The sequence below is a fragment of the Schistocerca nitens genome, chromosome 5 (genome assembly GCF_023898315.1).
Source record: "Schistocerca nitens isolate TAMUIC-IGC-003100 chromosome 5, iqSchNite1.1, whole genome shotgun sequence".
Classification (NCBI taxonomy): domain Eukaryota; kingdom Metazoa; phylum Arthropoda; class Insecta; order Orthoptera; family Acrididae; genus Schistocerca; species Schistocerca nitens.
The window spans coordinates 205,192,370-205,218,811 of NC_064618.1; the positions used below are offsets into that span (position 1 = coordinate 205,192,370).

A 26,442-nucleotide genomic window follows, 5' to 3' on the forward strand; every position below is an offset into this window, starting at 1 on the left:
TTATCTTTCATGGGTATATCAGGTATTTCGGCTGCTAGCAGTTCAGCCATCTTCAGGACCAGTCTGTGAATGAATTAAAACTACTTTATACTATCAATTTCTAACAGCTACTTTATTATGGTCCCCCTCCAGGTCAGTGTTGTCACCCTCAAGCTAACGGAAGACTTAGTAAATAGCTTGCCTTTAGTATTGTGTACCTTTGTGTGCGACAATATGGGAACACATCTGGAATTTGACTACACATGTGTGGGAAGTTACCTGAAAGCTACACTCACGCTTTCTGGTATAATATGTCAGTGGTGGTCAATCTGGCGCCCTTGTTGTACCGCGATGTAGCCTACCTCCATATCTCACAAGCTAGAACCCTACAAATTAAGCTACTCTAGCCGTTTACTGGTGTGTACTCGCACAGACGTAACTAATGTTAGCGTAGATCATAGACTGAGAATTCCGCAACAGTGGATTTCTGAGGAATATAACTTCCTCGGTTTTGAGTTATAACAGTGATTTCGAATACAAGCTGCCAGTAAGCCTTATGTTGCAAATGGTAGTGTATATGATCGACAAATGTAATACCACTGGTTAAGGCTTTTGGGTATCTTTACATTTTTTACACTACCTTTAACTTCACCAATTATACTGTTGTCAAAAATTAAAGCAACAAACCGCTATTTCCCGGTCCTGTGTGTAATTCCCAATATAAATATACGAACTGTCAATACATGCCCGTACCATCTCTTTCTGCACGGAAGATAGCACTCCAGTCAGCGTACAATCATACCAACGGCGACGTCAGGACACCTATCACAAGGGGCAGTGTTTGCCGTGTAGTCCTACATCCACAGTCGTTGGGTACACAGTCACAGACGGTGCAGTATGGCAGTATGGCACCAGGCTCTATGACGTGGATTGCCATAGGAAGATTGGAAGCAGGACAGTCTCCAATTGCCGGCCGGTGTGGCGGTGCGGTTCTAGGCGCTTCGGTCTGGAACCGCGTGACCGCTACGGTCGCAGGTTCGAATCCTGCCTCGGGCATGGATGTGTGTGATGTCCTTAGGTTAGTTAGGTTTACGTAGTTCTAAGTTCTAGGGGACTGATGACCACAGATGTTAAGTCCCATAGTGCTCAGAGCCATTTGAACCATTTTTTTGAACAGTCTCCAATTAATGTGGCCCGAAGGCTTAATGTCAATTGTTCTGTTGTCTCTCGGATGTGGCGACAGTTTATAAAGACCGAAACTGTATTCTGAAGACCACAACAGGGCCGACCACTTGTGACATCAAAAAGAGAGAACCGTTATTTGGCAGTAAGGACACAACGGTACCGCCTTAGGACTGCACGGCGACTGGCGTATGACCTACCAGCATCCACTGGACGTGTTGTATTGAGGTAAACGGTGAACAGAAGGCTTCGGCAGAGTGGCCTTCATTTTCGGAAACGTGCTGTATGTGTACCTCTGACGCATCTTCACAGAATAGAACGTCTAGAGTTGACTCTTTCACATGCCACCTGGACGGTTGGACAGTGGGTCAATGTTCTCTTCACAGATTAGTCCCGATTTTTTCTGGAGAGTGATTCTCGACGGATTCGCACTGCAGGGAACGTGGAACACGATTTCTGGACTCAAACAATGTCTAAAGAACACCGATGTTGAGGAAGATTGCTAATGTGTGAGCAGGGATTATGTTGACCACTCTAACAAATCGTCACAGGTGAATCAGCAAGGTTTAATTGCTACCAGGTATCATGACGAGATCTTGGAACCCCATGTGAGGTTACTGCGAGGTATTAATGGACGATAATGCTCGACCTCATAGAGCACCGGTGGTTGACGTTTCCTTGGAAACGAAAGATAATGCACACACGGTGTGACCTGCTCACTCTCCTGATTTGAATCCCATAGATAGTGTCTGGAGTGCACTTGGGAGATGAGCTGCACCATTCACCAAACACTCTCCAAAAATTGCGAGCAACCCTGTGGGAGGAATGGGCGTTATTGCCTCAACGTGAGATTGATGACGTCATTCAGAGCCTGCCCTGTCGTTGTCAGGCCTTTTTGCTGCCATAGGTGGTCGAACCCCACACTGAACATATTAACCAGCTGTCGGAATGTGTGTGAAAATACGTTAAGTTGGAGAAAACAAAGAACATTTTTTCTTCCGTTATGCATGTTGCAGTTGTTCAGGTTCTGCATTCTTTACATTGTTTCTACTTTACTATCACCTGTTTATACTGTTTTGTGTCAAAACAAACGCAACCTTGCAAAATTTCCGTTTGTTGCTTTAATTTTAGACACCAGTGTATTTAACTGCTTAAACGACATTACAAATCACAAACCAGTTGTTTAATCATAGCTGAGGACATTTTTCTGTAGCTATGTGCAAATACGACCCGCTTTAGATTCCAGGAGGCAGGTATCGGGCTTGTACGCAATGCTAAATAAATAACCGAAATCTATCGACACCAATAGAAATAAAATGAAAAAATTAAGACTATTAATATTTTTTGTTAAATAAACCAAAATTCACTGGGTTACCAACATGTGGTATAAACTTCTTATACGTATCGTAGCTTAAGCAGCTTTTTATTGTGAAGGTACTACGTGAAGCAAGTCTTACAGTACGAGTCACTACATGCAAGTGTGAGTGTCATCCAGAGATATTATCACTCAAAGAAAAAAAAGAGGAAGAAACTAAACTTCTTTGAGCCTGAAATACAGGGCATGCACAACAGTACTGTGAGGTAAAAACCATACGGCAACCAGACCAATCTCGATTGTCAGCAGCCCTTGAGCAGTGGCTGAAAATGGCGGATCTTACTTCTTTGAGATTCGGTCTGTCATAAAGTTTCGAAATGCACAAAACATAACGCCGGTCGAAATTCGTCGTCTGTGTAAGCTGTACGGACTGAATGTCATGAGCAAACTCATTGAGCGTCTCTGGTGTAGGCAATTTTCCGAAGGATGTAAATATGTCCATACAGAAGAGGCCATGGGCGATCGTCCGCCATCAATGACAACCTTGCGCAGTTGGTGAGGCAGCGCGTTATGCAACACCGTTACTCCACGGTTACGAGTCTCAGCGATTTCCACTCTATCTTGCACATCAAGAAATTGCTGTCCTCCGATCAGCATTTTGACAGTGACGAAGAGCTGGACACAATAGCTCCGTTACGAGACGGCAGACCTCCATGGCAAATGAAAAGAAAAACTGATCCCACGATATGACAAGTGTCTCTGTTAGAGTGGTGATTAGATCCGAAAATGATATATCTGTAGCCAACAAAGCCCCACCCTCAGCCCCAACCCCATTTTTAATGTAACTATGTTTTCTTTTCCTCTAAAAAATAGTTGAACTTAATTTCTGGATGACGCTTAAGTAACATTAGCGAAAAACCTAATGTAGGTGTACACTCTAGGACGAAAAAAGAGAAAAAGACCGGGGCACCAAGAAGGAAAAATCCGAATCCGACGCAAATCGGTAGATGTGATGTATATTTACTGACAAACAATTCGCAATTTAAGAAAAAATGGATGATTTATTCAAGACAATGTGCCTCATAAATTGAGTAAGTTAATCTACACCTACACATATACTCCGCTAGCCACCAAGTGGTGTGTGTCGGAGGGCACAATTCGACCCAGAGTCATTCCCCCCCCCCTGTAACACTCACGGATCGCGCGAGGGAAAAACGACTGTCTGAACGCCTGAGTACGAGCTCTAATTTCGCTTATCATCGAGGTTCAATGCCACGTCCGGCCATCCTGATTAAGGTTTTCCGTGATTTCCCTACATCACTTCAGGCAAATGCCGGGATGGTTCCTTTGAAAGGGCACGGCCGATTTCCTTCCCCATCCTTCCCTAATCCGAGCTTGTGCTCCGTCTCTAATGACCTCGTTGTCGACGGGACGTTAAACACTAATTTCCTCCTCCTCCTTATCATTGAATGGTGATCATTGCGCGATTTGAAAGTTGGTGGTAATAATATATGCTCTGCATCCTCGGAGAAGATCGGATTTCGGAATTTAGTGAGCAGCTCCTTCCGTTTAGCGCGCCGTCTATCTGTAAATGGGTCCCACTTCAAACTTTCTATAAGATTTGTAACGCTCTCGCGATGGCTAAATGTACCAGTCACGAATCCTGCCGCTCTTCTTTGGACCTTTTCAATCTCTTGAATCAGACCCAACTGGTAAGGGTTCCATACCTACGAACAATAAGACTGGACGAACTAACGTATTGTAAGCTATTTCCTTTGTTGAAGGACTTCATCGCTTCAGGATTTTACCAATAAACCGCAATATAGAGTTCGCCTTACCCGTTACTTGTGTAATCTGATCGTTCCACTTGAGATCATTTCAAATAGTCACACCCAGATACTTGACGAATGTTACTGCTTCCAAAGACTGGGCATTTAGTTTATGCTCGTACATTAATGAGGATTTTCGCCTTGTTATACGCAGTAGGTTACATTTACTAATATTGAGAGATAACTGCCAGTCATTACACCACGCATTTATTTTCTGCAAATCCTCATTGATTTGTTCACAACTTTCGTGTGATATTACTTTCCTGTAGGCTACAGTATTATTAGCAAACAGTCTAATGCCGCTGCCAATACCATAAACCAGATCGTTTACGTAAATCGTAAAAAGCAGCGGACCTATTACGCTTCCCTAAGGCGCACCTGAAGTTACGCTTGTTTCTGTTGAAGTCACCCCGTTCAGGACGACATACTGCTCCCTGTCTGTTAGAAAACTTCCTATCCAACGGCATATGTCATCGGATAGACCGTAAGCGCGCACTTTTTGGAGCAAGCGACAGTGCGGAACTGAGTCGAATGCCTTTCGAAAGTCGAGAAATGTGGCATCAACCTGGGAGCCGGTATCTAGAGCCTGTTGTATATCATGCATAGAGAAGGCCAGCTGTGTCTCGAATGATCGCTGTTTCCTAAAATTGTGCTAGTTTCTGAAGATGAGCTTATCAGAGTCTAGAAAAGTAATGATGTCTGAACACAAAATATGTTATTCTACAACAAATCGATGTCGGTGAAATTGGCCTGTAATTATATGCATCCGATTTTCTCCCCTTTTTATAGATTACTATGACCTGGGCCTTCTTCCAGTCCCGTGGAACTTTCCGCTGTTCCAATGACCTCTGATAGATGATGGATAAGAATGGTGCTATATTTGTACCATAGTCAACATGTAATCGTGTGGTCTGGATCAAGGTAAAGTAATTATCCTATAAAGAAAAGAACGTAGTTCTTGGAATACTTAACTTTAATCCACAATTGGAGAACATCGCTCTTGTTTAGACATTATTACACTAAATATAAACTGGTAATGGCGCCTTGCTAGGTCGTAGCAAATGACGTAGCTGAAGGCTATGCTAACTATCGTCTCGGCAACTGAGAGCGTATTGGTCAGTGTAGCTTCGCTAGCAAAGTCGGCTGTACAACTGGGGCGAGTGCTATGACGTCTCTCTAGACCTGCCGTGTGGCGGCGCTCGGTCTACAATCACTGACAGTGGCGACACGCGGGTCCGACGTATACTAACGGACCGCGGCCGATTTAAAGGCTACCACCTAGCAAGTGTGGTGTCTGGCGGTGACGCCACATAGGCCTTCCTGTCGTCTAAGGATCTTAACTGTTTTACAATCACAGATATACTAAACACTATGTCAGCCACCCTTTCGTTTGTTCGATAATTGAAAGAAAGGGGGAATGGTGCGGCAGTCCTCTATCGTAAACGAGTTTTTGAAAGCTAGGTTTAGAATTTCGGCCTACTGATACATCTACCAATTTGTATCCCATTCGGATAATTCCTCGCGATGCGTCGTTGCTTTACTTTTATTTTAATTTTTTTACACAGTTTATAAATGCCACTTACACACAATTACCTATGTGGGCAACTATCTAGTGACCGTTTACGCAACCATCACAGCCCTTACTGCCGTTTACGCAACCACTTTGTAACACACATTCCTTCGGTATGTAGACCGTTCATGCTCCATTTATACATCGTGAAATCTCAGTTCATTACATTGGGCCCTATCTTGTATTGAGAAAGGAAATGATCCAATAAATCTCGATTGGGGGACGCGGAAAGCTACTTTTACTTCTGAAGTTTTATCTCCGCTGAGAATGACATGCTGTGCTCAGTCTACTACATGCGCTTGCATCCAGTCACAAAACCGGTCCCACTTTCTGTGCGCTCGTATTTTGTTCAGTAGACGACAGTGCAGAACTGTATTAAATGCATTCCGGAAGTCAAGGAACCTGGGTGCCAAAACCTGCCGGCTTTTGGGTCTCATAGACGAACAGAGCTATCTGGATTTCACACCATCGGTGTTTTCGGAACCCCTGTAGATTACTACAGAGGAGATTTTTTGTCTCCAAAGATGTCATAATATGCGAGCATAAAACTTGTTATGCAGTTCTTCAGCAGACCGACGTCAAGGATATAGGCCTATAGTTTTGTACGTCTGTTCGACGATCCTTCTTGAAAACAGGAATGACCTGTTCTTTCATCTAGTTACTAGGAACGCTCCTACCTTACAGCGACGTACGGTACACTGCTGCTAACAGAGCAACAAGTTCTTTTGTATACTCTCTATAGAATCGTTCTGATATCCCGTCAGGTCCAGTGGCCAATTGCTCTGTCGATCGATTTCACTTGTTCTTCTACCCTGTACTCACTTATTTCGTGCGACGATTTTGTCTCCTTTCTAATGAACGAACTTAGCTATTCAGTGGGGGTGCACCAATGCTTCAAATTACAATCCACATCAACAATGGGATGATACCGTTATAACTCCCAGTTTATTCAACAGATTTGCACCGCAAAGTTTTCTGATAACACATTCACGAGCATACTACATCATTCGGCAAAGTCAGGAGCAGTTCCTAAACATAATGTAATTGGACATCATTGAAATGAAATAACCAAATTAGCTATATTTCTTATTTCGTGAGACTACAGTGAATGGAGTAAGACGACCAGTAGGACTGGTAGAACCCAGATTCTCTCTAGTTACTGTAATTCATGTGTCAGGCGAACCCAAGCGTCATGTACTTCAGTGTTGTTTAGGGATGTATAAAAACAACTTCTGATGGAAATATTTTGCAAAACATTACGATACTGTCTACACAGGACATTTTAGTATCTATTATTGCCCCACCATGAAATTAGAAATGGAATCCTGTTCGAAGATATCGCACTGCTGTTTACCCACCTAAGAGCGGCTCCAAATATTCCAGCGACGAAGAGTCCCGGCAATCCTGGCACGTGTCCAGCTACTTTCATCACGTAGAAGGGTAGCAGCTGGTCTGGACGAGATATCTCCTGTAAAATATCAGTACAGTCTCAGTGTCACGTCAGCGTCCGACAGCCAAGGAATCCGTGCTGCGAACAAGTCATTCCACGAAATTGAATAATGAATATGTGATGAAGTAGGCGCAGAACATCCATCTGAAAGTGAAATGCAGGTCGAACGAGCTTCGGGGCATTGAGACTGCTTGGTGTCGGGACGTCAACAAACGACTGTATCGCTTATAAATACTTTATCTCGAAAACTCGTTCACAGGTTGTGCTAATTTTATTTGAGTGTTTATTCATTCTTTATCTACAAACGTTTTCAAACATTATATACATTTTTGATGAACGCCCCGTCGACGACGAAGTCACTGGAACACAACCACCATCTGGGCAGGAAGGAGAGACGAAATCTGCCAACCCTAACAAAGGGACCATCTTGGCATTCCCCTTGAGCCGTTTAGGAAATAACGGAAAACTGTGGTTGGCTGAAAGGGGATTGGAACCGTCCTATTCCCGAATACGAGGCCATTGCCTCACTACTGCACAACCTCATCCAGTTAATTTTCCTACTAAAGAATCTACTTCTTCTTCTTGTCTCCTAAAGGATTCGAAGTTCCCATGCCGATCTCACGCGTTGCCACGAAATACTCGTATCTTGTACAACTTCTAGCCGGTTATTTACGCCCATTCTGTTGCAAATTGTTTTAATTCCATTTACTCGTGTAGCCTTGAATCTCAAACTTGCTCCTGTACCAAATGACTTGTTCATGAATATTATACACTGAAGAGCCAAAGAAACTGGTACACCTGCCTAAATCGTGTAGGGCCCCCGCGAGTACGGAGAAGTGCCGCAGCACGACGTGGCATGGACTCGACTAATGTCTGAAGTAGTGCTGGAGGGAACTGACACTATGAATAATGCAAAGCTGTCCATAAATCCGTAAGAATACGAGGGGTGGAGATCTCTTCAGAAGAGCACATTGCAATGCACCCCAGATACGCTCAATATGTTCACGTCTGGGGAGTCTAGTGGCCAGTGGAAGTCTTCAGACTGCAAAGAGTATTCTTGGAGCCACTCTGCAGCAATTCTGGACGTTTGAGGTGTCCCATTGTCCAGATAGAATTGCCCAAGTCCGTCGGAATGCACACTGGACATGAATGAAAGCAGGTGATCATACAGGATGCTTAAGTACATCTCACCTCTCAGTCGTATATAGACGTATAAAGGGTCCCATATCACGGCAACTGCATACGCCACACACCATTACAAGTCTCCACCAGCTTTGACAGTCCCCTGTTGACACGCAGAGTCCGTGGATTCATGAGGCTGCTCCATAACCGTACACGTCCATACGCTCGATACAATTTAAAACATTCGCCCAACCAGGCAACATGTTCCCAGTCATCAATAGCCCACTGTCGGTGCTGACGGGGAAGAATGCAGTCATCATAGGTACACGAGACTGCCTTCGGCTCCGAAAACCCATATCGATGACGTTTCGTTGAATGATTCGCACGCTGACACTTGCTGATGGCCCAGCATTGAAATCTGCAGAAATTTACGAAAGGGTTACACTTCTGTTAGGTTGACCATTTATCTTCAGCCGTCGTTGGTCCCGTTCTTGCAGGATCTTTTTCCGGCCGCATTGGTATCGGAGATTTGATGTTTTACTGGATTCCTGATATTAATGGTACATCCGTGAAATGGTCGTACGGGAAAATCCTCAGTTCGTCGCTACCTCGGGGATGCTGTGTCCCATCGCTCGTGTGCCGACTATAACATCACGTTCAAACTCACTTAAATCTTGATAATCTACCACTATAGCGGCAGTAATTGCTCTAGCAACTGCGCCGGATACCTGTTGTCTTTTTCGGACTTCGCCGACCGCTGCATCGAATTCTACCTGTTTACGTATCTCTGTATTTGAAAACGCATGCCTATACCATGTTACTTTGGTGCTTCAGTGTAGAAGAAACGTGATCCTCTTTCATTCTCCTCAGATGGTCTTCTCATTAGAGTCATCTGTAATTTATTATGCTCACTGATGTTGCTTGTTGTGACAGCATGTGGATATCTGTATTGTCTCCTCTTCCAGTTTTACGGTTCTTTATTACATTATAGACCAAAGATTTCACCCTGAAGTTCGTTCTGAAAAACTTGTAACTGGCGTCCTTTCGTTTTAGTTATACTACGTATTTCTTCTCCGTAAGTTATGACTCGTCTGATGATTGATCTGTATTGCTCTATTTTAAGATTTACTATTCAGTAATGTTGGCTCCACTTTAAGTTTTCCTTGTCAGTGTTCCTTAGAACTTTTTTTTGGGAATAATAGGCTTTGTTAGCATTTTGCAGTCCCATTTTCACTTCTAACTCTATGTGATTCGTTTCGTCTCGCATTGTGCCCAGAAATTTGGACTTTTCAACAATAGAATTTATCACTGCCGATTATTAAAAGCAATTGGTTTGCTTTTTGACCTCTTACTGTGTGAACTATTTTGTATTTTGTTTTCTGATCGTTTACTTGAAGATCATGTTTAGATGAATTTTCTATAAGGTCCTCAAATTTCTGTCTAATGTCTACTTCACTTTTAACTGTGGGCATCATATCATCAACATACGCTAAAATCTTAACTTTATTTCTTAGCAGGATCCCAGCATGTGCTAGTTTAAATTTCCTCACAACACCCTCCAAGGCTACCTTGAAGAGAAGAGGAGACAGAGGATCACCTTGTCTTATCCAGTTTTATTTATAAAATGGTCAGATTTTATTCCTTTTAGGAAAAGCCTGCACATTTTACAAAGGTCTATAAGTTTCATTGGAATCCCAGCACCGTTATCACAGTACAAAGACTCAGCGGTGAACGGAGTCACACGCTTTCCTAAAATCAATGAAGTTACACATTTTTTTTTTTGTTCACGTTTCCTACCACTAAAAAGTGACTGAAAAAGTAGGAAAAGTAGTAACATAATTCCAGTTTCCTACGTTTTTATTCTACATGTTACACTTTTCCACATGCAAGTCCAGAAACATTGTTTTTGGACTCTATGTAACACTTACAAGTCTATTTGTGATGACATTAGCTACTCCTATAAAAAATAAAACTATTGTTTCGGAGGTGAAACAGCAGTGAACATCTAATCCTGTAATATATACCTATTGTGTGAATTATTTGTATAGCTGAATATTATGTTCAACGTTTCTGAAAAGAAAAACAACTTTCTTTATCATAGTAATTAAAGCAAAACTTTATTCATCTAAAATGTCAAGATTATTGATCAAGTTGCTTAAAAATTGCTTAAGGTGCTTAAAATTTACACAGGCACTACTCCTCGATTACATTTTTCAAGACATTAATATTTATCAACGTACGTCATTGGCGTATTGGATGGTGTGGTACTTACTTTCGTCTTAATTGGGTCGCAGTCTTGATAATCAGCGTACAGCAAAAATCCGCAGAATATGCTTATAAGGTGTATCAGGATCATACCAAAAGTGAATCCCGCCAGAGACCTGTAGAATGTTAAGAATAATCAAAGGTACAAACAAGAATCAAATACATCAAAAACAAAACAAAAGAAAAATGGTTTACTGGGTATGGAGACGCTGTCAATATTAACTACATCTACATCTGCATTGATACTCCGCTAATCACATTTAAGTGCCTGGCAGAGGCTTCATCGAACCACCTTCACAATTCTTTCTTATTCCAGTCTCGTGTAGCGTACGGAAAGAACACATGTTTCCGCACGAGCTCTGATTTCCCTTATTTTATCATGGTGATCGTTTTTCCCTATGTAGGTCGGCATCAACAAAGTATTTTCGCATTCCGAGGAGATAGTTAGTGATTGCAATTTCGTGAGAAGTTTCCTCCGGAACGAAAAACGCCTTTGTTTTAACGATGTCCATTCCAAATCCTGTATCATTTCAGTGACACTCTCTCACCTATTTTGCGATAATGCAAAACATGCTACCCTTCTCGGACCTTTTTCAATGTATTCCGTCAGTCCTATCTGGTAAGGATCCCACACAGCGCAGCAGTATTCTAAAAGAGGACGGACAAGTGCAGTGTAGGCAGTCTCCTTAACAGATCTGTTACATTTTCTAAGTTTCGTGTCAATCAAACGGAGTCTTTGTTTAGTCTTCTCCATAATATTTTCTATATGCTCCTTCCAATGTAAGTTGATCGTTATTGTAATCCTAGGCATTTAGTTGAATTTACAGCCTTTAGATTTGACTGATTTATCGTGTAGCGAGGTTTAGCACTGATGAGGATGACCTAACACTTTTCGTTGTTTAAGGTCAATTGCCAATTGTCGTACCATACAAATCTATTTTCTAAATCGTTTTGCTATTTGTTTTGATCTTCTGATGACTTTACTAGTCGATAAACGACAGCGTCGCCCGCAAACAACCGAAGACGGCTGCTCAGATTGTCTCCCACATCGTTTATATAGATAAGAAACAGAGCCTGTAACACTAACTTGGGAAACGCCAGAAATCATTTCCGTTTTACTCGATGACTTTCCGTCAGTTACTACGAACTATGACCTCTCTGACAGGAAATCACGAGTCCAGTCACATAGTAGGGGAGATTCGAGGTGATGTGATATGTGCGCGTGTGTGTGTGTGTGTGTGTGTGTGTGTGTGTGTGTGTGTGTGTGACACAGAGAGAGAGAGACGAACAGACGGGAGAGAGGGAGAGAGAGAGAAAGAGAGAGAGAGAGCGGTAGGGGAAATTCCAGGTGATGTAATATTTTTACGCTTGGTGGATGAGAGAAGGCGGAACCATCCACGTTGAGATATATTAGCGAGTGCTACTGTGTATAAAAATTGATAAAGCTGTGTGGACTCTTCGCAGTCTGGAAGAGAGCAGTTATTGTCGTGCTGCCTTAAATTTCAGTTAGTAGTAGTAACACACTCTTCAGAAATCACAATATGAGGAGATATCTGTCGAAAATTCCGATAAACAGGAGAAGATTCTAGCTAGATTATATCGTGGTGAGACAAATATTCCGAAATTAGACAGCGCACGGTAAGATGTTCCCAGGGGCAGATACAGACTCGGATAAAAATTTGGTAGTGATGAAGACTAGAATGAAGATAATCGTGGAAAAGAATCGGTGTGGAAAGAAACAAGAAACTGAAGTGCAGAGGAGTAATGAGATGCTTTTGAAGTTCTTTAAGGCTGTAGCTAATGATACAATGAAGAAAAAAATTTGGAACATTGTGGTAAGGTGTTATGGGACCAAACTGCGGAGGTCATCGGTCACTAAGCTCACACACTACTTAATCTAACTTAAACTAACTTACGCTAGGGACAACACACACACCCATGCCCGAGGGAGGACTCGAACTTCCGACGGGGGCACCCGCGCGGATCGTGACAAGACGGCCTAGACCACTCGGCTACCCCGCGCGGCTTTAGTGAAGACAACAGAAGACTGTTCATTTGAAGAGGAATGGCAGCTCAAAAAAGGTACTCACAGAAGCTGGAAAGACAGGTGCAAGAAAAATAACGTGGAAGAAACCTTGGGTAATAGATGAAACGAACTTATCGCTGAAAGATGGAAAAAGTGTTCAAGGAAACCGAAGAATAAAGCAATGTAAGTAATTTAGGAATAAGATAAATAAGAAGTGCAGGGACACCAAGGCGAAACTGTTGCAGGAAAAATGTAAAGAAATCGAAAACGAAATGGATGTTTGAAGGACTGATTCGATATATATAAGAGTCAAAACACCCTTCGGTGAAATTAAAAGCAAGGGCCTCAACATTAAGAATAGACTGAGAATTCCACTGTTAAATGCAATGTCAAGAGCATAAAAGAGTAAAGAGTACACTGGAGGAGTCTGCATGAGAGAAGACATGTCTGACGACGTGAAACAGGAAGAAACAGGGGTCGACAGGGACGACACAGAAGATTCAGTATTAGATATTAAAAGAGTATTTGAAAACTTCCTCTCTAGGGGTAGCGTCTTTGACTAGTAATCAAAACGTCCTCTGTCCCGGGTTCGAACGCCGCCACTGCTTAAAATTTCTATAAAAGTCGTCAGCAATGGTGGCCGAAGACTTCCGGCATAAGAAGTCACCTTCACTCTGTCAACGACCTTGTCAGAGAGAGCAGAGAAGCGGACAGAGGTTCAGAGCACTCACTTGCACTTGGGATGGGAAACTGCCCCTAAAGAGCGAAGAATCAGCATCGAGCAACGGAATGAGGATGCGAAAGGCAATGTAAACCACTACACTAATTACACACAACATGTACTCAATGGACAGGAGGTCTGTAATTGGTAAAGTGTCGTGATGATCTCTCCATTGGCAAAAGATACCGGTCTAGTCCCCCATTCGGATCTCCAGGAGGGGACTGTCAATCGGGAGGTGGCCTTGACAAAAATATCGAATAAGCAACGAAAATATAACGTTCTACCACTCAGGGCATGGAATGTCAGAAACTTGAACGTGGTAGAGAAGCTATAAAATCTGAAAAGGGAAATGCTAAGGCACAGTCTAGATGTAGTGGGGGGTCAGTGAAGTGAACTGGAAAGAAAATCAGGAATTCTCGTAAGATAATTACAGGGCGACATCAACAGCAGCAGAGAGGGTTCGTCATGAATATGGAGTTACGACAAACAGCGAGTTACTACACAAAAGTATTCCCGAAATTTCAGTATTCCACATTAATAGTTTTTTGGTGTTCTGATTTTTTCTCATCGCTGTAATTGAGGACGTAAATTGCAAGTGCCGTTTGAGATGGAGAAGTTGGCACAGGATAGGAATCAAAAATGGCAGAAGGGGTAAGTAACAGACGTTCGGCATTTCTAAAATAATTTAAGGAAAACGATAATTTAAGTTAGCGCGTATAATCTATGTGTCTGCTGATGTACTATCAGACTTTAAAAAAAAATATTATCTGCTTAATCTTACTGATAACAAAAGCAGATAAGAGCGGTAACAGCTCATGCATCGAATATACTGACAAGAATAGTATATACGAGAAAAATGGAAAAGGAAACTGAGCGTCTGTTAGTGGATGCCCGATTTGCCTTTATGGAAGGTAAAGGCACAGAGAGGCTGTTCAGAAGCTGTGATTGATAATGGAAACAATTATTAAGAAAAATTAAGACACGTTCGTAGGCTTTGTCTACCTGTAAGAAAAGTTCGACACAGTAAAAAGGAGATGTTCGAAATACTAAGTAAAATGAGAGTAAGCTATAGGGAAAGTTAAATAATATACAATACGTATTACAACCAAGACGGAACAATAACTTTGGAACTCCAAGAACGAAGCGTTGGGAACAAAACTAAGTAACTAATTAACAATGTACGTACGGAGCACAGCACTATACGGCAGTGAATCATGGACTGTGAGACATCAGGAGAAGGGAGTAAATCGAAGCATCTGAGAAGTGGTGCTATGGAAGAACATTGAAAATTAGTTGGACTGCTAAGATACAAAGAGGTTCATCGCAGAACTGACAGAGAAAGTAACATATGGGAAATAGTGACAATAAGAAGGGGCAGGGTGATAAGACATGTGTTAAAACATGAACGAATGACTTCCAGGGTAATACAGTGAAGAGCCAAAGAAACTGGTACACCTGCCTAATATCGTGTAGGCCCCCGCGAGCACGCAGAAGTACCGCAACACGATGTGGCATGGACTCGACTAATGTCTCAAGTAGTGGTGTAGGGATCTGACACCATGAATCTAGCAGGGCTGACCATAAATCCGTAATAGTACGAGAGGTTGGAGATCTCTTCTGAACAGCATGTTGCAGGGCATCCCAGATATGCTCAATAATGTTCATTTCTGGAGAGTTTGGTGGCCAGCGGAAATGTTTAAACTCAAAAGAGTGTTCTTGGAGCCACTGTGTAGCAATTCTGGACGTGTGGGGTGTCGCATTGTCCTGCTGTAATTGCCCACGTTTGTCAGAACGCACAATGGACATGAATGGATGCAGGTGATCAGACAGGATGCTTAAGTACGAGTCACCAGTCAGAATCGTATCGTATCTAGACGTATCAGGGGTCCCCTATCACTGCAAATGCACAGTCCCCAAACCATGACAGAGCAATGAACAGTCCCCTGCTGACTTGCAGGTCCATGGATTCATGAGGTTGCCTCCACACCCGCACACGTCCATCCGCTCGATACAATTTGAAACGAGACTCGTTCGACCAGGCAACATGTTTCTAGTCATCAACAATCCATGTCGGTGTTCACGGCCCCAGGCAAGACGTAAAGCTTTGTGTTGTGCAGTCATCATAGGTACACGAGTCTGCCTTCGGCTCCGAAAGCCCATATCGATGATGTTTCGTTGAATGGTTCACACGCTGACGCTTCTTGATGGCCCAGCATTGAAATCTGCAGTGACTTGCGGAAGATTTGCACTTCTGTCACGTTCAACGACACTATTCAACCGTCGTTGGTCCCGTTCTTGCAGGATCTTTCTCCGGCCGCGGCGATGTCGGAGATTTGATTTTTTACCGGAATACTGATATTCTCGGTATTCTCGTGAAATGGTCGTACGGGAAAATCCCCACTTCATCGCTACCTCGGGGATGCTGTGTCCCATCGCTCGTGTGCCGACTAAACCACCACGTTAAAACTCACTTAAATCTTGATAACCCGCCACTGTAGCACCAGTAACCGATTTAACAACTGCACCAGAACTTGTTGTCTTATATAGGCGTTGGCGTCCGCAGCGCCGTATTCTGCCTGTTTACATATCTCTGTATTTGAATACGTATGCCTATACTAGTTTCTTTTGCGCTTCAGTGTAGAACGAGGTGTACAGGGCAAAAGCCACAGGGAAAATTACATATTCGAATGGGTCCTATAAATAACTGAGGACACAGGAACCATTTTTCCATTCTGTCCATAAACGATAGGGCTGCTGTCAACGGCTATGATTTATTCAGTTCGGCACCATAAATAATGAAGCGGTGTAGAACGACTAAAGCTACAGCACACTTGCCTGAGAATACTTACTTCCGAGCAGCTCTCATGTTGGGCAGAGATAGAAACTTCTGTACCATCCCCTGGTGGACAGCGATTCCTCCTACCCAGGAAACTGTAGCACCCACCACCACAGTCCAAAAGGAGTTGCGGACGAATGGGTCCGGGGTCATCCTGTAGAGAAAGAACACCTCGAATTACTTGGTTCATTCTTTGCTTCAAACTACTTCCATTATCGGTTTAAAGGACTAAAAAAATACGTATCACTAACGTATACGTGCGCAAGAAAACGCAACTCAGTTGTTATTCTCCAGGTGCACACTTTTGCTGTTACGCTGCATTGGCTAAACTCCGCTCTTTGGTGCAGATTCTCTAAAACTAAGTGGAACGAGGTGGTGAGTAACTAGGATGAGTGAGACGAGTGAGACGAGTCTATCCAAATTGACCTGAGGTTTAAATGTTGTGGTATTGCTAATGTTTTACATATTACCACTGCCTTGCAGCTTGGTGGCTGGAATCTTAGACCAAGCAAACAGATGGCAGTTACTAAGCCAACAGATGGATGACACAGCTTTCTGATGTAAGAAGCTTTAGACAGGTCGCACCAACACTACCGAAGTCTCCATCATGTCCCTAGAGCGAGACTAGTTAGCAAACACCATAGAAGATAGTGAAACCAAAGCCGAAGTTTTAGAATCCGCGTTTAAGTAATTGCTTACTCAGGCGAATCGTACAACCATACCGTCGTTTGACCATCGCACGAAGTCCCATATGGACGGCATAGTAATAAACATCGCTGACGCAAATAAACAAATGAAAAAGTTAAAAACAAATAAGTCGTCAGATCCTGGTGCAATGACAATTTACGGAGTGTACTCTATGGCATTGGCCCCTTTCTTACCTTGCAATTTCGTGAACCTGTCGCACAGCGCTTTGTCCCAAGCGATTGGTAAAAAGCGCAGCTGGCTCTTTTATATAAGAAAGGTAAGGAAAAGACCCGCCAAATTACAGATCAACATCCCTAATATCGGTTTCCTGCCGGATTCTAGAACATATTCTGAGTTAGAACGTAATAAATTTCCTAGGGACCGAAAAGCTAATATCCACGAATCAACACGGATATAGAAATCATCGCTCGTGCAAAACTCACTTTGCCCTTTTCTTTCATGATATGCTGCGAACCATGAAGGAAGGGCAATAGGCAGATTTCATATTTCTAGATTTCCGAAAATCGTTTGACACGTTGCCCCACAGCAGACTGTTGACGAAGGTACCAGCATATGCAATAGGTTCCCAATATGTGAGTGGCTCGAAGACTTCTTAATTAACAGAGTCCAGTATGTCGTCCTCGACGGCGAGTCTTCACTGGGGAGGAGATCCCCGGCGAAGTGTGATAGGATCGCTATTATTTTCTATATACATTACTGGACATTGTCTTGAATGGAGGATATAAAATGAACATCAACAAAGCAAAACAAGGATAATGTGAGTGAGGTCCCATACTCCGAGGAGCGTAGGGGACGATGCGGGAGACCCGCACCGCCGTACTAGGCAAGGTCCTAGTGGAGGTGGTTAGCCATTGCCTTCCTCTGACCATAAAGTGGATGAATGATGATGATGCAGACGACACAACAACACCCCGTCATCTCGAGGTAGGAAAAATCCTTGACCACGCCGGGAATCGAACCCGGGACCCCGAGCGCGGGAAGAGAGAACGCTACCGCAAGACCATGAGCTGCGGACGAGGATGATGTAATGATGTCGAATTAAACCACATGATACGAAGGAAATTAAATTAGGACACGAGACACTTAAAGTACTAAAGGAGTTCCGCTATTTCGGCAGAAAAATAACTAACGATGGCCGAAGTAGAGAGGATATAAAATGTAGAATGGCAATCGCTAGAAAACATTTCTGAAGAAGAGAAATTTGTTAACATCGAATATACATTTAAGTGTTAGGAAGTCTTTTCTGGACATATTTGTCTGGAGTTTAGCCATATATGGAAGTGAAACGTGGACGATAAACAGCTTAGATGAAAAGAGAACTGAACCTTTCGGAATGTGGTGTTACAAAAGATTGTTGAAGATTAGATGGGTCGATGGAGTACTGGATAGAATTGGGGAGACGAGAAATTTGTGGCACAATTTGACCAAAAGAAGGGATCGGTTGACAGGACACATTCTGAGAAATCAAGGAATCACGAATGTAGTATTGGAGCGACGTGTGTGTGTGTGTGTGTGGGAGGGGGGGTTAAAATCGTAGAGGGAGACCAAGAGATGGATACAGTAAGTAGATTCAGCAGGCTATGGGTTGCTGTAGTTATTCGGAGATGGAGACTCTCGCATAGGATAAAGTAGCATGGAGAGCTGCATCATATCAGTCCGCGGACTGAAGACCACCAACACAACAACAACAACGTACGTAAGGACCTTGCAGACAGGGTGGACTGCAGTCTGTGATTGTTCTGCTGATGATGTTGTGACGGACTGGAAATGTCTAAGTTATATGGCTGTAGGAGGATACAAAATGACTTAGACAAAATTTCTCACCGAGCGATGTGGCGCAGTGGTTAGGACACTGGACACACATTGGGGGGGGGGGGGGGGGGGGGCGAGCGCTTCAATTACGTGTCCGGCCATCTTGATGTAGGTTTTCCGTGATTTCCCTAAATCGCCCCAGGCAAATGTCGGGATGGTTCCTTTGCAAGGGCACGGCCGACTTCCTTCCACGTCCTTCTGAGACCGATGACTTCGCTGTTTGGTCTCTTCGCCCAAGCAACCCAACCCAACTCAACAAAATTTCTACCTGATGTAATGAATGACAGCTTACTCTAAATTTAGAAAATGCAAGTTAATACTGATGACTACAAAAACAAACCCGTAATGTTTGGATACAGCATTAGTGGTATATTGCTTGACACAGTCACGTCGTTGAAATATCTGGGCGTAACGTTGCAAAGCTATATGAAATGGAACGAGCTTGTGAAAATTGTATTAGGGAAAGAAAATGGTCAACATTGGTTTCTTGGGAGAAGTTTAGTGAAGTATGGTTCATCTCTAAAGGTGACGGCATATCGGACGCTAATGGGACCAGTTCTTGAGGACTACTACAGTGTTTGGGATACGCACTTGGTTGGATTAAAGGAAGATATCTAAGTAATGCAAAGGCGAGCTGCTACATTTGTTACTAGTAGATACGAGCAACACGCAGTCATCACGGAGATGCTTACTCACATGGGAATCGCAGGTGGAAAGGCAATGTTCTGTTCTACAAACGCTATTGAGAAAATTTAGAGGACGAGCGTTTGAAGATGACGCAGAACGATTCTAATGCCGCCAACAGATATTTCGCATAAGAACCACGAATATAAGACACGAGAAAGTAGGATGCCTGCGGAGGCATACAGACAGTCGTTTTTCCCTCGCTATGTTTTCGAGTGGGCCACGAAAGGAGATGGCTAGTAGTGGTACAGGGTACCCTCCGCTACGCACCGTTCGGTGGCTTGCGGAATATCCACGTAGATGTAGATGTAGACATCTAGCCACTGTTTCTGCTGGCAGGGATGAAATATTGTTGGCAGAACATAGTTCGAGGGTCAGCCTGTTGTAGCGATGATTCAGATCACACCACGCCCAAGCGTCTCACTGTGCCTCTATCGGAGACAACTTTTTTCAGACATGATGCGTTGTCGCAACAGGGTGAGGTTAAGTGAATAGAAATATTGTCCGCCGCAGCTGTGGAGCGTCTGTCATCGTCCACCGTCTGTTTCGAGATGTACCTGACGTAGGGTACCGAGTCTACTGCTGATGGACGCCGCCTTCGCTCAATGTGGCTGTGTAGGAAGCACCTAGTAATACTGCCAGGAGCTGACGTGGTCCCTTAAAGCTGGGGGCCATCTCCTGGGCCATATCAGCCTACCCAGTGATCCACGCTTTGCAGTTGCACCTGACTTGCTGATGTGTCGCCGTCTGCACTGCGTGCATACGCTATGTTACTACATACTGGCGTCCATTGACTACTGCCGCTGTATGTTATGCTGGGGTCCTTGGTTCACTGCTGTACTTAGTGTTCCCTGAAATGGACTCGGTCCAGGCTGTTAAATGGTCATTCACTTATACCAAACGTTGCTTTGGCGTCGAATCTCATTGACTGGAGTAGAAGTGTTCACCCAGCCAGCGGTGGTGTACGAACCTGGTACACCTCGAAAAACCAGGAATGATTGTTGGGGGTGCTATTTGATTTAATAGTAGGACCCCTTTACAGCACGGTCGTACGTCGATGATATTCTACGCTCTGTTTTATTGCCATCCAGGGCCTTCTTTCAGCAAGGTGATGACCGTCCATACAAAGCGGGAGTTTTTACTGTTTGCCTTCGTGTTTGTCAAACCATACCTTGGCGAACAAGGTACCCAGGTGTCTCACCAATTGAAAACGAGGGTAGATAAAGGAGGAAGGAGAAAATTGGGGACGGTGTGAGGCGGAGCGTTGTGATTAGGCTTGGAAAGAGGGGTATATCTTGGGATGGATTTCATCGTTTGGGAGTGGGAGCTGGTTAAAATTCCGGCACGGAGGTGCAAGGAAGTGGAATATGGACGTAGTGGCGCAGCAGGGAACCTGGATTTGTAATTAGTGCATGTGAAATCGGGTGCTGGGAATAGGTTTTGCGATTTATGCATCAGATTCAAAGGTGCTCTAAGAAGAGAAAAAGGAGTGGGAAGTGGATGAGTTGGTACATGACGCGAGTTGAGGAAGGTGGGCCGATGCGGAAGGGAAGGTTGAGTGTATGTCTTTCCAGGATTTCAAGTGACTTACAGAATTTAGGTGAGGCAGAGATCCAGGTAAGTTTAGCGTAGTTTAGGATGGGATGGATGAGGGATTTATAGGTGAGGATAAGGGCAGAAGGATGTAGATCCCAGGTTTGGGCTGTTAATAATTGTAGCAGTTTTAGTCGGTTTCAGACGATGTGTTGCATGGTAAGGAGATGCGTGTCCCATGTTAATTTTCTTTTGAGATTACGGTGGCTTGCAGAGTATATACATATATGTTGATGTAGATGTAAAACACTTTCCGTTGAGAGTTAGTCCTAAGTGCTTCACTTTATTAGCAAGTGAGACAGGGTGATTGTAGATGGAGAGATGGAAATCTGGAAGACGGAAACGTCGAGTGGTACGACCAAAGATGGTGGCTTAGCTTTTCTGCGGGTTTACTTGTAGTTTACGTGTATTACAGCACTCCACTAGGAGATTCAGGTGGCGTTGGAGAGAGGAGTGGCAGAGATGAAGTGTATGATGGGTGACCAGGTAGGCGGTGTCGTCGAGATGTTGAAGGAGGAACGTTGGGGGTGGCTGTTTGGGAATGACTGCAGTGTACAGGATGTACAGAAGGGGTGAGAGGACACAGCCTTGGAGGCACACCTGCAGCAGGGTGAAATATGTGGGAGCCGGCATGGTTGATGTTGACATATGTCGGACGGTTTTGCAGGGAGGAAGCTAGAAGTTGGGCGTAATTAACCGGGAGTGCATAGGTGGTTCTAAGAACCCGCATGATAGAGCTACAATTCCCCCTGATTGGCTGCGAGTGACACTGCGGGTGCAGCAAAAGGTTCGTGACAGGAGATACCACTCTTGCTGATTTACACGCCTCTGTGATTTGGTTCGGTGTACGCAAAGGCCCTCTACAGATCGCCATGCGATGTCCGTGGCGGAAGGTCGTGTTGTCGCAGGGGATGAGCTAGTAATCAACTAGACGGCAGTGTGCTGCAGTGTGGCGTCGGTGTCTGACGCCTTCTGCGACACGTCACCTGATGCCTTGGCCAAGAAAGCCCTCTTCGACAGCGCTAGTCTGCTTTTTATGCCCTCCTTGTGCTAACTAATCTAAGGACGTCTATATTCCGTTTGTCACCCCTACATGAAACTGAGATATTGTTTTAGGATGGTTCATCCCGTTGCTCGATGAGAGTCACGACAGCTCCGATACTCACACAAAGAAGTCGGCGCGCCCGCCGTCGCTGGCCGCCTGCCACACCTGCGAGAAGCCGCCGGCGCCCACCAGCCCGAAGACGAGCACCGCTATGAAGGCCATCAGCGTGACGCCACTCTGCAGGAAGTCCGTCCACACCACCGCCTTCAGGCCGCCCTGCGACATAACCACAAACCTTCAACCAGCAATACCTAAATTTTAGACCAAGAGCAAAGTACAAAGTGCGTCCAAGAGGAAGTTTCTTTATGGGACTGAGCTCATCAGTTCCCTAGACTTAGAACTACTTAAACCTAATCTGTATATTGAGCAAGCAGTAAAGGAAACAAAAGAAAAATGAGGAGTAGGTATTAAAATCCATGGAGAAGAAATAAAAACTGAGGTTCGCCGATGACATTGTAATTCTGTCAGAGACAGCAAAGGACTTGGAAGAGCAGTTGAATGGAATGGACAGTGTACTGAAAGGGGGATATAAGATGAACATCAACAAAAGCAAAATAAGGATAATGGAATGTAGTCGAATTAAGTCGGGTGATGCGGAGGGAATTATATTAGGAAATGAGACACTTAAATTAGTAAAAGAGTTTTGCTATTTGGGGAGCAAAATAACTGATGATGGTCGAAGTAGAGAAGATATAAAATATAGACTGGCAATGGCAAGGAAAGCGTTTCTGAAGAAGAGAAATTTGTTCAAAATGGCTCTGAGCACTATGGGACTTAACATCTATGGTCATCAGTCCCCTAGAACTTAGAACTACTTAAACCTAACTAACCTAAGGACATCACACAACACCCAGTCATCACGAGGCAGAGAAAATCCCTGACCCCGTCGGGAATCGAACCCGGGAGCCCGGGCGTGGGAAGCGAGAACGCTACCGCACGACCACGAGCTGCGGACCGAAATTTGTTAACATCGAGTATAGATTTAAGTGTCAGGAAGTCGTTTCTGAAAGTATTTGTGTGGAGTGTAGCCATGTATGGAAGTGAAACACGGACGATAAATAGTTTGGACAAGAAGAGAATAGAAGCTTTCGAAATGTGGTGCTACAGAAGAATGCTGAAAATTCGATGGGTACATCACATTACTCATGAGGAGGTATTGAATAGAATTGGGGAGGAGTATGTGGCACAACTTGACTAAAAGAAGGGATCTGTTGGTAGGACATGTTCTGAGGCATCGATGGATCACCAATTTAGTATTGGAGGGCAGCGTGGAGGGTAAAAATCGTAGAAGGAGACCAAGAGATGAATACACTAAGTAGATTCAGAAGGATGTAGATTGCAGTAGGTACTGGGAGATGAAGAAGCTTGCACAGGATAGAGTACAATGGGAAGCTGCATGAAACCAGTCTCAGGACTGAAGACCCCAACAACAACAACCTAAGGACGTCACACACATCCATGTCCGAGGCAGGATTCGAACCTGCGACCGTAGCAGCAGTGCGGTTCCGGGCTGAATCGCCTACAACCGCTCCGCCACAGCGGCCGGCAAGATTACTAAAGATCTCTGTACTGTAGACTAAATGCAAAATAAGTTCCATGTGCTACAGTGTCGTTAGTAATACTATAGCAACAAGCGGCAGGGTTATTTGTAATACTGTAGCAACAAATGCCAGGGTCGTCCAGTAGATACTGTGGCGCGCCCTCCGTAAAGCCCCAACTGCCGACCATCCGCGAGGCGCAGCCTTTGAACTCCCATGAGTCTGCACTACCAGCAGGCGATCTTCAGACGGCAACAACAAGTCGGCTAGCGGGGCGTCAGAGGGCGATACTGGGGACCACATCAAGCCAGCAATCGACACGTACACCACCCTGTGGCCCGCGCCGTTCGGGTTACGTTATGCAGCCACCATCATGAGGACCTGCCCAGAAGAAATGATCCGTGCGGCCACGGTTTAAGACCGCGCTCTGACCACAGCCTGTTGTTGATCCACTCACTGAAGACTGTTGTTCACCTCCGAAGTTCCCGCCGCTGCTGCCTCCCTGTCCACCGGTAGCCGCCGCCGCTCTCCGCCTTTGACGTCGCGCTTCTGGTGACTGGGCCTCCCCGCAGGACACTTTAGAACTTGGAGAAGTTATCAGTAGGGACTACTGAACTTAGACAAACTTTCATACTCCAATGTGGACTCAAACTTTATATCACAACATATTACGCGCCAGAGTAGTGACTTTGCGTTTTCTCTTCCCCAAGTGTTGTTTGAATAGGAATGCGTGACACAAACATACAGTGAGGAGTCGAAATATTGGGATCACCAGTTTAATGGTGTATTGATACGTCTTTGGAACGCAATACAGCAACGATTCTCTGTGACATGGATTCGACAAGTCCTTGGCAGTTTTTCGGAGATATGGGGAACGAGATATCAACATAAAGGTCACGCAATTTCCGTAAATTTCGTGCCGCTGGTTTGTGGGCACCGTGCTGCTACCCAATAGCGTCCCAGATGTGTTCCATTGAGTTCAGGTCACCCGAATCTGTTGTCCTAGACATCAACGTGAGTTCGCCGTCAAACTGCTCGAAACATTGAAGCATGTTCGGCGTTTGTGACATGGACAGTTTGCAAGATGCTCAGTAGCATGACAGTGTTGGACTGCCTGATTTTCAATACTGTACCGGAGTTCCCCATTAATACATCAAGAAATGGTTCAAATGGCTCTGAGCACTATTGGAATTAACATCTCAGGTCGTCAGTCCCCTAGAACTTAGAACTATTTAAACCTAACCTAACCTAGGGACATCACACACATCCATGCCCGAGGCAGGATTCGATCCTGCGACCGTAGCAGTCGCGCGGTTCCGGACTGAAGCGCGGGCGGCATTAATACATCACCACCCTCAAGAAGCACTGTTTTGATGTCGACGCTACAGATTATACAACGCTAACTAATCTGAATCGGCCTTGGCATTGTGTTTCGAGTTTGGGAATTGTCATAAAATAATAAACAGTTAATAAACAGCCCTCGAAATCTAATTAAGTGAATTAGGTAAAACTGATCTTGAAGTAACAAAGGCCGTATCTCCCACAAGTAACTTTATTTAGCTAGAAACACTGATGTGATATGCTGTTCAACTGTATGTACACAAAGACACAAAGTGAATGAAAGGCAAGAACAGTGGAGTGGTAAGTTGGCGTTATACTGTGACACCTATTATGAACAAGACGGTAACTCTATTGATTGCTTCATTATTATCTCTCAAGACTGTGAACGAATACCACAAGAGTGTATGACTGTGACGCGTACCAAGGAACATCTGCTGCTCCGATAGGCTTGTCAGTACACTACAGGGCGCATGAGAACAACTCGACAAAGTTCTCTATGTGCCGGAGCTGCCAGTATTTTTCCATATACAGATGCATCCTGTTCGAACTCCACAGACGACGGTGAGTAAATCTGGAAGCTGGTGATCATGTTGATGCCCTCACTCTCGGACAACAGAGCCTGGCTCAAGTACGTACTAGAATCTCGTTTCCGAAAAATAAAAAAAGTTGGCAATTCGGCGGTACGGATCGGAATATTCTGACTTATTCGTCCCGTTCCGTGCACAACACCCAAAAATTACTCCACGCTGACTCCACCAGACACAAAACGATCAATAGCATGGCAGTATTTCTCCTCGACAATCGTAAGAACAAACCACCGCGCAATTATTCCCACCAAAAGTATGGAAAAACCTACCGCCACCCCCAATCGAGCTGCTTGCCGCCAAAAATTAGAGGCACCTTGTTACAACTGATGTCCGATCTCCAAACAAAATGCATGCATTCTGCTTGCAAGAGAAACTAGGAGACGTAAGAACGCAGAAAGTTAGAGTGACGCGTTCCGGTTAAGTGGGCGACAGTCTGACACCCCGCTCCACAGGATGCACTTTTACTTGAAAGAGGAATATCCACAGAGCTTGCTGATGCAGAACTCGTGAAGTAGGCCCCCGGCCATTTAGCCAGTAAAATCCGATTTCTAAAAAAAATGTTCAAATATTTGTGGAATCTTATGGACTTAACTGCTAAGGGCATCAGTCCCCAAGCTTACACACTACTTAACCTAAATTATCCAAAGGACAAACACACACATCCATGCCCGAGGGAGGACTCGAACCTCCGCCGGGACCAGCCGCACAGTCCATGACTGCGGGGCCCGACCGCTCGGCTAATCCCGCGCGGATAGTCCCCTGGAAGCCCAGGTGAATTA

At 44.4% G+C, this 26,442-nt stretch overlaps 1 protein-coding gene across 1 annotated transcript in view; it reads right to left on the reverse strand.

Annotated features, from left to right (window-relative positions):
• Nucleotides 1-26,442, reverse strand: part of LOC126260856 (sodium-coupled monocarboxylate transporter 1-like) — a 92,468-nt gene that overhangs the window by 31,072 nt on the left and 34,954 nt on the right. The window contains exons 5-8 of the mRNA XM_049958269.1: nt 22,259-22,413; nt 16,309-16,449; nt 10,720-10,828; nt 7,234-7,343 (exon numbers count right to left, since the gene is read on the reverse strand). Coding sequence (XP_049814226.1) covers nt 7,234-7,343; nt 10,720-10,828; nt 16,309-16,449; nt 22,259-22,413 — 515 coding nt within the window. The remainder of the gene's footprint in view (nt 1-7,233; nt 7,344-10,719; nt 10,829-16,308; nt 16,450-22,258; nt 22,414-26,442) is intronic.